This window comes from Pholcus phalangioides, unplaced genomic scaffold (genome assembly GCF_987345545.1).
Source record: "Pholcus phalangioides strain wild (caught in Gottingen) unplaced genomic scaffold, Ppha-v1.0 ptg000017l_1, whole genome shotgun sequence".
Lineage (NCBI taxonomy): Eukaryota > Metazoa > Arthropoda > Arachnida > Araneae > Pholcidae > Pholcus > Pholcus phalangioides.
The window spans coordinates 35,941,921-35,955,270 of NW_028301610.1; the positions used below are offsets into that span (position 1 = coordinate 35,941,921).

Here is a 13,350-nt window from a genome sequence, read left to right on the forward strand (position 1 = left end):
ATAATCACGTTCGGAATATATCTCATTAAGCTTTTAAAAATAAAAATCATGTTTTTGACACTCTAAATAAATCATTTAAAAAAAAATATGGAAATTTCAAAGGTTAAAGTATTACTACAAACGCGAAATTCAGTGGCTATGGAGTGTGAAAATTGGTAATTAGATCTTTAATTATCATCATTTTTCCGATTATCACGAATTCGTGGAGCAAAAATACCGTGATAAATCCACATGTATACATCACGACTGATGGATATTGAAATTTTCGATGGATATGAGTTAACAGGTGAATAATTTAGTTCCAATTTCACGCTAAATTTCAATTTCCACTATGAAATATCGTTCGGCATTCCATACATTGTTTCCATTCATTCAAAAAAAAAGACTAAATTTCTTTTCCCTTGATCATGAAATGGAAGGGGGGGGGGGAAAGAAAATGATGAAAAAAATGTCGCCAAAAAATCTCGCCAACGACACGATTTTTACAGCAACCTATCTCTCTCTTTCGCTCTTACCTTTCTTTTTGCGCAAAAAAAAGAGCAAAGAAGCGAGACGAGACATCACACGCATAACATAACACAACACACAGGTGGAAATATCAAACCAGTCAGTTACTACGAGTGACAGCTGACGTACTACGACGAGAAACCGAAACAAAACACGAGACGATATTTTCGATTTATTTCAGTGAGAAAAAAAAAAAAAAAATTCGATAAAATAGGATAAATCAATTTCGATTAAAATATTGGAATAATGCTCTAATTTTATTTTTTTTTTAAATTTATTTCTCAATATCGGGACAGTGTTGCATCAAAAAAATCAATCAATACGTGGTTGGATATTTTATATTTCGATCTATGTATCTAATACAGTGCGAGTGATTTCCATCAACAAAATCAAAATTCAAATTTATCGACCAACCCAGAATATAATTATTAATTTTTTTTTTTTTTTTGAATCCTATAAATGAAGATGGGCACGACGACGACGAAACACCTCGTTGCCGTGTTCGTGTTGTTATGTGCCTACCAGTGTTCGGCAGATGACGGTGGTCAAGCCTGCTACTATACGTCCGGCAGTGTGGCCGGTATCGTGATAGCCACCGTCGTCGTGACCATCGTCGTCGGCTGTTTGACCGCTGCTGCTGTTTGGTATTTGTGGAAACAGAAAACGGGTGAGTTTTTTTTCGGAAATTTTAAAATATATTATATAATTTTCAAGAGAATAGTTAGATCTATACGAAAAATGTAATTATTATAATACAGTGGAACCTCCCGTAACGGACACTTTTCTGATCCCCGGTCCCGTCGAATAGGGCTTTTATGTATTTCACTCCCCCGTTAGTGGACACTCTCGATAGCGGACAGTAAAACCACAGGAAAAGTCTAATTTTTCTCCTAACTCTAATTTATTATTTTTTAAATTTAATTTATTAATTTTTGGTCGTAAATCGAGAATTTATCACATTTAACTAAGATTATGTTTAATCCCAAGCTCATAATGAAAAATATAATAAATCGTCAGTTGATTACTTAATTAACTGAACATAACTATGGTCCAGGATGGTGAACTCGAACGATCATGTTGGTGATGCTTGTTGATACTGTGAAGAAAGTCAACATTACGACATTACGAGACTGATAATGTTGTTATGATTGTTTTATCGTCTTCACACTTAATTTAATTTAATTTTTATTGCAAAATATGTGTAGTGCACGTGTCATGTACGGGAAAAAAATAATTACTTGGTTGGTTTAATGAAAAGGGAAGAAAGTTATAAATTTTTTAATATTTATCAGACTTTCCAACTTTATTTGGGAATTATGCATAATCTAAGGTAAAAGTGATAAATGTAGTAAAATTTAATCAAACTTTCTTGATCGAGAAGATTGATGATTATGCATAACCACCGGCGTGTCCCTTGTACAGTAACATATAGATTTCGACATTAAAAATGTATAGGGACCACTTGCGACCGAAGCCAAACGTCGTATAAATGTGAAAATCGTATAAACAGGGTCCCTCTCTATATCGTACCTCCTCATTAGCGGACAAACTTTTTGGTCTCGTGGGTGTCCGTTATCGAGAGGTTCTAGTGTACTAGGTTCTTAAGTAAGTAAACGTTTTGTGTTTAATTTGGTGGTTTCGGTTTTCCATCGCATGTTATTATTCAAGTCGAGACGAAGGAGAATTTCAATTTGAATTTTAGAAATTGGTGGAGGATCTTATCTGTATCTCTGAAAGCTCTAAATATTTATGAGTTCGTCCGAAAATACTGAGTGTTGGTTTTTTTTGGCCCATTATTATCGTATTAAATGATAAAAATGAACGTCTAAAATTGTAATCGATGTATTCAGAATATTTCTAATTCAAAATGACTGGTTAAAATATTATTTCTAGAATATTTCTGTTTCAAAATTGCTGGTTAAAAATCCTTCCAGAACATTCCTAGTTCAAGATGACTTTTTAAAAAATTATTTTGGGAATATTTCTAGTTCAAAATGATTGGTTAAAAAATTAAATCCCATGTTACAGGCTGGGATGTTTTATCAACCCACCATTTGACCAATCTTCCGCCATCTAACTTTCATTTATTTCGCTTTATCAAGATTTCTATAATGTGAAAAATCTCTTAATGAACTAATTAATCAAAGACCTTCAAAGGAACTAAATTCAGTGAATATAGCCTAAAAATAGCATAAATATCCCAATATATAATTTTCCTCATCAAAATTCTTCATGAGAAAAAAAGCCTTCATTTTTGCCTTCAAAAAAGTCAAATTCTTAAAAGTAGCTTCAAGCAGTGAAGGAAAGCATTAAAATATCGAGGTAGAGTCTTTTTTTTAAGTGTTTTCTTAAGGGATCTCATACCTTTTAACATGGTGAAAAACTATTCTCTGATAGAAATATCATTAAAAATACTATCAATATATTAATCTAATTTCAAAATTTTTTTAATTTAAAATTTAATTTCAAATGAGATTAAGTCAATAAAATCGTCAAACTTTTGCTTCATTTCATGAACTAGACAGTTTCTTTTATTTTGAATCAAATTTTATTCAATTACATTGATGTCATGGTATTTTATCATGCGCGCAAGCTGTTTTTAATGAATTTTTATGAAAATTTACAGAAAATTAAGTATCAGAGATATGTAAAACTATTTACTGGCATAGGATAGCACATATAATCAGAAACATGTGTAAAAAAATTTGAAATAAATCAATATTTAAATAGTAACTTTAATGGTACTTTTATCAGAGCATAGTTTTTCACTATGTTAAAAGCTATGAGACCCCTTTAAGTACTTAAAACTTATTCGAAATTACAAAAAAAAACCCTCTCAGAATTTTCTGACGATATAATAACACAAATACAGCAAAGGTAAGTTCATAAAAACCAGTCTTTAACTGGAAAACATCTTTATTTTCAATTATCATTGATTTAGATTCCATTAATATCTGTTTTTTGATGTTTCTTTACAAATTTTATATGTTCTAAAGAGTCTCAATATTGATATCGTTCCCATATTAATCATTCGAAGTACTGGGAAAACGGATGAAGTGACAACCGGGAAAAAAAAATGGGATGAAAAAAAATAGTTGATGTCTGTTCGGGGTAGTTATAATGAATGCTTCCCACATTCCATACTAATGTAGAAAGCGAAAGTATGCGATATTGTGCGGGAGGTACGCCGCGTGCGACGCATGGTTGGCCGCACGCAAACCTAAACTCTTCAAGAATACATATAAGAAAAACTAAACTGCCCGTGCGTGTCAAATATCATTGTGGATGTTACAGGTAATTTTTCGGTTGCCAACAAAAGAAATAGAAAATGATAACTGGTGCTTCCCCCCCCCTTTTCCCATTAACATTCGAACCCCCCCCCCCCCTGAAGACATCGACTAACACCTAGATGAGATAGATTGGATCGTACATACTATGTAGTGTCTCGATATTATCATGTATTCATAGTACGGAAGGCAAGTGTGTTGTTATCATGTGGATCTTCTTTTGGATCTTTTGAATGAGATGACCGAGGTGGACCTCTCAGTTATCTTTTTGTGCTGATTGTGAAATTGGTCGCGTTCCGGTTCATTTTTTTAATAATAGTTTCGGTTTCTTAGTGGTTTTTTTTACGGCCTTCGAACACAATCATACGTGTTTTAAGCTGAGTTTTTATGGCACTAGAGTTAATTTTTTCTTTTGCTATTTTCGCTTACCAAAGTGCTTTACCTTGTCAGTTTATGTATATAGTCATGTTTTAACTGACTGTAAAACTTTATAGTTTTCAAAAAAAAAATGTTTTCATTATGAAATAGCTTTTTTATGTTAGTCTTTTTCCTAAAGACTGGAAATGAATCCCGATTAACGAAATACTTGCTACAGCTCAATTAATGTAATTACCAAAGCAAAACTTTATAAAGTAATAGCTATGTTTCTTCAGGGAACTCTGTTATTAAGCTGACCAGTGGTCAAATCTAGCTGCAGATCGAGAAACAAGGGAGTCTTGAAATGGAATTTAATGTTAAGAAGTACTAAGGCTCATTGTTTTCTGGATGTTACGTCGTCTTTTTAAGGGCGTGGGTTAAAACAAAAGTTAAACTGTTCAAAAATTATTTCTTTTCTTCTATCCTCTCTTTAAAATTACCTTTTATCAGGGAATAATTGCCTTCATATTAGAAGAGATAATCACCTTCCATCTTCGGTTAACTGCATTACCGGGTAAGGAAAAAAAAGAGAAGAAGATGAGGGAAACTATACGCATCTTACACAACACGATTAGGAGGACTACATACTCAATAATAGAGAGGTTGTTGTTGGGGACTGGGATCGATGCGAACCCGTAAAAAAGAATTTGTAGTCGCAATCACGCTTGCGTGTATTTGTTAAGTCCGTGGCCTTAGGTCGTTATCGTGGTCTCACGTGTGTGTGTGTGAGTGTCGGCTAAGAACTGGTATATCCACAGCTGCTTTGAGGTTGTGTTCAACATCACAAGGCCACCAGCAGTTAGTGCTGACCGACCGTACTAAAAATTTTCTTGATCATTTTTTTTTTTTTTCTGTCAGGAATATTCCGAAGGACGAACAAAATAAACGGCCGATTAGCACAGACATTTTTTTAAGTAATAGACGGTGATTTCATTGATAAGTTTTCCCATCCCCAAATACTTTATATCCCTAATTTCCATTTCTATCAGTGAATAAATAGGTTTTTATGTCCATTCTTGGAAATGAGAACCAAAGTTTTTCTCATGACTTTGATTTTTAAGAACCTTTCAATTGAAAGAAAAACGGGTGAGACGCAGAGTTTGCATCAGACATGAGGTTGATGATTCTCATCATAAATTGTGTGAGGCTATTTTTCCTACAAGAATGTCCAGGCGTAACCACTTAAGAAAATAAAAAAGACCAAGGATGAAAGCTTACGTAACTGTTATATCTCTCCTCTAAGGTCTGCAACGTAACCACGCATAGAATAAGACCTGGCTCAAATCCAAAATTAGGTATAGATATGACGAGGTCTATTCAAGGACTTTGAAATAAATTCTTGTCCAAGTAATTACTGATATCCGCTAACTATATCATTATTTAATTGCAGAACCATCGTGCTACGAAATTAGCAAGAAAATTAAAGAATAAAACACATTCAAAGACCAAATATCAAAATGTTTTATTAATACTAAATGCTTTATTGAAGTTAGAAGTATTGTTAACACAGATTTCATATATGAAACGCTTCTCGGACAATATTTCAAGAAGCTCATTAGTGCTTTCAGTCATCAACTGAATAGTAAAGTATTCATTTGGAAGTCGACCTCAATTATTACCGTCATGTTTTCCTTCAAGGGATTGGTTGTTGCTCGTTTTAGAGGACTGTCCATGTCTTTCTTGCCTCCATCTCTTCTTTTGGAACTGTCACAGCATTATAAGTGTGTGTGGTCGGTATTTCTATAGAATATATAGTTCTGGTTTTTTCTCACTTAGGACGATATCAATAGAATTTAGGCCACGCGTTTTCAAGACATTTCTTACATCTCAATCTTAATGATAGTAGGGTGGAGTGACTGCGTACGCAAAAGCTCATGTGTGACTGGTTATTATTAAAAATTTGCTTATACTGTATTTCCCTAATGTGTTGAGCTAAAATATAACAGATTCTTCTAGAAAGTTTTTTTTGTTTTTTTTAATTATTGGAATTTCGATGAAATATTCATGGATATGTAAATGAGGTGTGGAATCACAAATTATTTTTGACGAAGAATGTTTCACAGCATGTCATAACTCTAGGAGGGCCACGCATTTGCATGCGAAGGCCAGCTTGATTGATCAATATTCCGCTTTCACTTTCATTAATTATTTATTATCCTAGAAATTCCGTCAAAGGATAGAACTGAGCTGAAATTCTTCAACGATACTATCAAGTTTACTTATTGAAGTAGAGAATTTGTTTGTGGCAGCAGAGTTTGAAAGAATATATGAGATTAAGGTTTGAGATTTATTTCTAAGAACTAATAAGTTATCGGGATTGTTTTTAAGTCGTTCGAAAAATGTCGCGACAGACCCCACCTTGAGGGTAGCTTTCTTGTTCTTTGTGGTGTTTTTTTTTTTTACGATTCAGCTTCGTTGAACAGCTATTCGTCGTAATAAGGTTTCCGTCGCGTTTCTTGAGTCTTGAACCGTGCTTTATACTATGTGAGGTGGGTTTAAAAGAAAAATAAATGGTTATATCTGCCGTGTTCTGCTTTCAGCTCGACTGCTCAGCAAGGTCATGTGATAATATTTAACTAGTCTGAGAGAAATAAGAGGAAAGAATGCTTTACAACTATGGCCGGAATGTGGCTATGACGTTTCAAAACTGTTTTTTCCCCTTCTTTTCCGTCGGAAAACACATTATTTTTTCGCAAATTTTTTGATGATTCCGTAAAAATGTCAAAAATAAAATGCAAACAAAATCTAAGAGTTTTAAAAAATAATCATAATTTCTTCCATTTTTTAATATCTGTATTTCTAGAACAACCAATCTATATCCATCCCATAATATTTACATATAATCCCACGCGACTCCAAATTCCCATCTTTCATATACTAAATAAAATACAACAGGTTAATTAGAAATATACGCGTATATTTTCAAATCAATATATTCGATCGAGAAAACCAATTTCAGGCAAAAAGTAATTTTCCAGACAGAAAATAGGATTTTTCCCATTCAATATATTAAATCGATAATAAATTATTTTCTCATCTCAGCAGCCCTCTTAATATGTATATTAAGGTGTTCATTCATTCAGCCCTGTTAATATATGAATTCGATATAGTAGAGTAAATTAAATATTAATCGAAAATATATATCAATTTAGATATTGAATTTCCGTATAATTTCAACATCGGAATAAAAATTTGATTATTTTCCTTATTTGCTTCTATCAGAAAAATTTAATAAAATAATCATTTGTGATAACTTCTTCCCTCCGTTAATAATTATTACCGTAAGTATTACTTATTAGAAGGAGAAAAAAACGTGTTTGCGAGTATTCTTCAGGTAAACAAACTAGTATGAGTAAGAGATCCTTGAATTAGGTGTTGTGGTTCGTTTTCGGAAGGTAATTATTCCGATCATTTAACATGTAGCCAACAGCTATTAAGGGGCGTTGGAAGAATAAATAAAAAAAAAAGGGGAATAAAATGTTGGGCAAAGGGGAGAAAAATATTATGGATGTACTATATAAAACTGTAAAAAAGGAACCAAACACAGACGTAGAAAGAAGAAGAGAAGAAGAAGACCTTGGTTGGGACCACCTGTGGAATGCGGTGCACGCGAGGCGGTTTGCATCTTTTATACCCCGGGGCTAAGCAAATGCCGCACCTGCGCGGCTGCTAACTACGCAGGACGCCCTCAGGTGGCATCACCGGGAAACTAGTCGACAAAAACAAAACACACATTCACACACACACATAAAAATGGCCGCTTCTAGAGGTAAGAAAACAAGAAAGATACTACCCCAACTTTTTTTTTTTTTTAAATTCGTGTTTTCATGAACCCTCCCTTAATACACTGTGGCTCTTGTTGTGGTTCTTACCATCCTCTGACGATCCCATCGGCAGCCTCTCTTTTTTTTTTTCTGCTATACCTGATCAAGGGTGTGTAAACATCCTGGGAAATCTGCATAGTTTTCACATTTTTCCATCCACCACCTTCTCTCGTCTTGCTGTCTTCTTTACCGCAGACTGAAAAAAAAAAATTCCTGCGTATGATGTAAAAGGACTTTGTTGGGGAAAAAATATAAGAAATAAACACTACGTGTGCGGAGTTTTCTTCTTCTTTACCCCTTTCTTATTTTTTCTATTTCTTATAGATCTTACTCTTTTTTTTTTTTTTTTTCTAGTATGAATGTCATGAAGCATTCATTGCGCTTCTTGCTTGTGAAGGGCGGCAAGCTGCCGAATTCAGATGCGTGCCGCGTATCGAGATCATAAGAAAGAAAGAAGCAAATTGCGCTAAACCATCCCCATTGCCTGCACGACTCCTTACCAATTCTTAACTCATCCATCCTTTCCTTCCCACCTCCTTATACATGTATAAAAACACTATATAATAACTACTTAAGGATTAAGAAGAGGCAGAAAATAAATAGGAAAACGCCAGTTTGTATGTGTGTGTGTGTGTGTGATAAGTTGAAGGTAAGGAGGGAGTTTGAAACTGTTATGTCTTCATAAACTCTGAAGAAGACTGGATTTTATAGTTGGTGCGTTTTTTTTATGCAATTAATTTCTACTGAATGGACTGCTAATTCTCTAAATTACTACTTGTCTTGTTTAAAATGGATATATGTACCAGTTCTAGTAGAGAACTGGGTATAGATGCGCAAATCATGGTGATGTATTTGTCGTCGACACCGAGTCCACAAATCAGGTGACAGCTTATAAATCTGCATTGTTCGGATGGATATGAAGATTATCCAACACCTTATTCTCTTTCTTTCGAGACTTGTTTGTGACTAGACTCAATTGGAATTTTTCTCTTCAATCTCTCAAATATAGAGGTTCTTTTTTTTTTTTTTTTCAATTTATCTTTCGCCCAAGGTCCTTTCATGTGATAATGGAATATAAATTGACGTTTAATTTTGTTGCGGATATATAAGCGTGTGGTGTGTTATAATGAATGAAACAAAAAGCAGAAATTAGAGATAGACATTTTCTTTCACTTTGAACAATATCATCGGTTTTATCGGTGTTTTTTTGTTTTTCAAGGTCAACACGAGATTTTTCTTTCTTTTTTTTTTTTGTAGGCGTACGTGCCACCATCAATATAATCAACGTAGTCAGTGAGAATCAATTTTATTGTTCTAAAGATCTATCCCCCCGCCAGAGAGAAATGTAATTTCGAATGAATTGAAGAAGCTTTTCACCTGTTTAGCCATTCTTCTCTCGTATGGTTAGACATTCTGAAAGGAAAATAGTTAGAGTTACTTATATACTGCCATACTATTACGTCATCGCAAACGTTTTGGGTGTTTCAGTTGCTTGCGTTTCTTTCTATTATGTTGAAATAAATAGCAATACGGATAAGTTGAGAATCTATTGAGTTTGGCTTTTATCATAATCGGTGTATCCTGAATATTTTTACATTCAACATAGCTGATCAAAAGTTTAATTTTAGGCACTTATTTCTGAAAAGAAAAATAAGGTTGATGCTGCTCAACCGGCCTGTTGCAGCGAACATCAATTGCGCCCGAGGGGCGTGGTAGCAAGATGCTCGTCTACCAAGGTTGCCGTCAGGTCCCAGGTTCATACCGGGGGGAAGGATATAGATAAGATATTTTTTTCTAACGAGCTTGATACGACCACCGATAGATGGCGTCTTCATTTCCAATCCAACTCGTTAATGGTAGTAAATTGCAATATGCGGCGATGTGGCTACAGTTAGTGTTTGGTGAAGTAGTAGTAAAGGTCAACTTCACATATCGTCAGAAAGAAAAAAAACCGAAAATTAATGGCTCGAAAACGCAGTGATTCCTAAAAGTACAAATCACAAATGTTTTGCAAAATTAGTCGGAGAAAGACTGTATGAACCAATATATTCAGTGCGTGATATGCTTTTGAAACGTACCGAAAAGGACCCCTATTTTTTTGATACCCCAAACAAATTTTGTAAGATTGATAGAGGGAGGTAATATCACGATTAATCAAAAAGAATAACTTTGCCCGAAACTATAGAAGACCAACAACGTGTGATGAGGACAAATAACAATTTACAAAACACCGACATATGTTTCGGCACTCACGGGTGCCGTTATCAAGGTAGAAAAACAAACACGCGCGTTCTGTCCCGACGAAAAACGTGGTCAGAATGAGAGAGCGTCAGTGGTGGTCAGAGTTGTTTCCTTCACTTCAGTATTTTTATTCTCAGTTTTGACGTCATAGTTGTTGCCCTCTGCTGTTAGTGACGCCATATGTCCAGATTGGCCCCTTCAATATTATTCAATTTTTTTTCACAATGAAAATGTAGTAGAGCAATGGAATGGAGGGCGTTGATTTTATGTCACTTACTAATTGTTCACGAACAGCCTTTATGTAAGTGCCGTCTTTACGCATGAGCCCACCCAGGCACTGCCCGGGGGCCTCACAAAAATGAGAACTAATTGAAATTTTCGAGAATTTTCCAGGTAGGGCCTCAGAAAAACCTATTGGCCCGGGGGCCCATGATGCTGTTAAGACGGCCCTGCCTCAAAGAAGTGTCAAACGCGATCGAACTTTTTGGATCACCTTAGCTTCTGGAAAATTAAATTTGTGGTCCTCACTCCAGCAGTGTAAAGCTATTGTGGACCTCTTTATTTTTAACATACCTCTTATGTTCACTTAATCTACATTCCAGAGAACCTTTGGTTTGACCAATGTAGCCTTGGGGACAATCTTTGCGCCCCCCCCCCATTGCATAGGTGGTGAGATGTAATCTTTCTGGGGGCTAAGATGAAAATTCTTGGGTGGCAAGTCGATCACCTGTATTTGAAAACGACTGAAAATAAATTTTAGTTTATAGCAGTAGTAGTAGTAATAGTAATAGAAAGTAGCCTCTCGCCAAGGCCTTTTTCTAAGACGAATAGAAATAGTCTTTGAATTTTTCCTGTTGCTCAATAACTGACAAGACAAACGCTAAGAACTTTCGGAACGACATAATAGCATACACAATTATTTCATTATTTGACAATGGCTTACGCAATTGATTCAAGCAAAAACTATGTGTCCCGACGAATTCTCCTTATAGCTTTTTTTATTAACCGTCAGGGCCGTCATAAGAGTATCATGGGACCCTCGGGCCAAGTGATTTTTCTGAGACCTTAACTGTCAAATCCTCAAAAATTTAAACCGGTTCTCATTTTCGTGGGCGCCCCCACCCCCCTTCTCTTGAGGTCCACGGGCCGTGTTCGGGTGGACCTACGCGTTAAGATGGCAATGTCAACCATACCGATCATTGTTTCATTTCTCACGTGAATAATCTTAGATTTTGAAGTGAGTTTTCAGTCAAGTATAAGAAAGACTTCATCATCACGTGTTTGAGAGTCTTAAAATGCTAGCGAGCTGGCGTCTTTAAAGCGGCGGCCAAACAGCTGGCCAAATGACGATCTTCTTCCTTTTGAGACTACTGCTTATTATTTACTAGATTTTGAAAGAAATTTCGGCGAAATCTGGGGCTGGCAAAAGCAAACAGACACATACGAATTCTCCCAAGGACACACGTAGCCATCAGATCAACCGCGTGTTTCTTTGCTCGTGTTACACACATTTTAGAATAGGTTTTATCTTGTTTGCTTTTCTCTCTTAGAAACGTTGCAAGGGGATTATTACCGGGAATTCTTTTCTATGCGATAAGGAAACGAAACATTTGATTCCTGCTCACACACACATACACACGGAGCCCGTGTTTCGTATGCTAAAATAAGCACCAACTTCAATGCGTGCAAACTGGCATGATAATCTGCGTATTATAAAATATTGCAGAGAAGGGTGATAAATAAACCCCTCGCTAAGTTTTGAATTTCTGTGTACAACACTGATATAAAACAGCATAAAAGAATTCCATCAGAGTTGCAAAACTTTCAGCGGTGACAAATTAAGAATGTGGCACCGTTAATTAATGCGCGTTTCAACAAACAAATACTTTTTTTACGACCTAAATACAGCTTGGGTTCATTAAGAAAAACAAAATAGCCGAGGTTTTTTTTCTTTGCTTTTGGCAAGAAAGCTTCCAGTTATTTCCTTTACGTAATATATATTCGCTCATAGATGGAACATTCATTAAAATTCTTGTCTCATTTTTTTTATGACTATATGCAAATTACGTATTAACGCATTAATTTGATCACACAGCAACGGAAAACGATGAAGTTGGTATTTTTAACACATTGTTGCATTCTGAATATATCTAAACTGAGTTATAAATTATCGTAAGGTGTTTGATCATTCTTTTACGACCACGGTCGTTTTAGGCAGATGATGGTCAATTAGACCCCGAGCTGTAGTTTAAAGCCAATTTCACTAAAGTATAATGAGCCGTCAGTTTCAAAACCAGATAGATCCACTTTTTTCGATTTTCAGATCATGTCATTTATTTTTAGTTTCCCACCGATCTATCGGTAAGCGAAGTCATAACATTCATAACTTTAGCTAGATGCTATTCATTTGCGGTTGGTTGCAAAACCAGATAAGTAAAGAAATCAGTTTCAAAAGCAGGTAGATATACCTATGGCTTGGTTGAAAAACCAGATAAATTCAATAGCTTGGTTGCAAAACCAAATAGATTCAAAAGAATAAAAAATTTCTCTCGAAAACAATATTTATACAGAGCTAAAATTTGGTTCATACCTGTGTCTATCTAATACCAATTTGCAAAAAATAAAATGAAATTATACCTAAATAATGCAATCGATTAGTTTTTGTTTCTCTTGGAAAATTTGTCAAAAATAATCTCTGGTTTTGAAACTGGACGACTCATATCACATGTTGCTTACTTTCATACGTAGAAATTTGCTCAAATACACTCGGATTACTGTTCTCTTTGTGTACAGTGTTTGTCATTAGTTACATTTGAGTACATTTATAATGAAAGTAAGGTTAATTAGTGAAAAGAAAAATACACGATTATGATCGACTACAGCAGTAATACTGAAACGGTATGATAACTCAAGCATATATATGCCTAGTATGAATTATACTTAATACGATTGCTTACATGAAGCGTACTCGAATATTTATTAGCTACATGAAGTGTATCAATTGGTGATTTCTGACGTAAAGTACTCTTGAATACGATTTCTCCGATACGAAGCGTATTCGAGTATGATTGCTG

The 13,350-nt window shown here is 35.0% G+C and overlaps 1 protein-coding gene across 3 annotated transcripts in view; it reads left to right on the plus strand.

Annotated features, from left to right (window-relative positions):
• Window positions 1-564: 564 nt before the first annotated feature.
• Window positions 565-13,350, plus strand: part of LOC149072962 (uncharacterized) — a 75,532-nt gene continuing 62,746 nt past the window's right edge. For 2 of the 3 annotated variants that reach the window (XM_089246299.1, XM_089246300.1), the window contains exon 1: window positions 566-1,174. In XM_089246299.1, the coding sequence (XP_089102425.1) occupies window positions 967-1,174 (208 nt within the window). In that variant the 5' untranslated portion in view covers window positions 566-966. Of the gene's footprint in view, window positions 1,175-13,350 lie in introns of all 3 variants that reach the window. The other variant, XM_089246301.1, reaches the window with a different exon arrangement.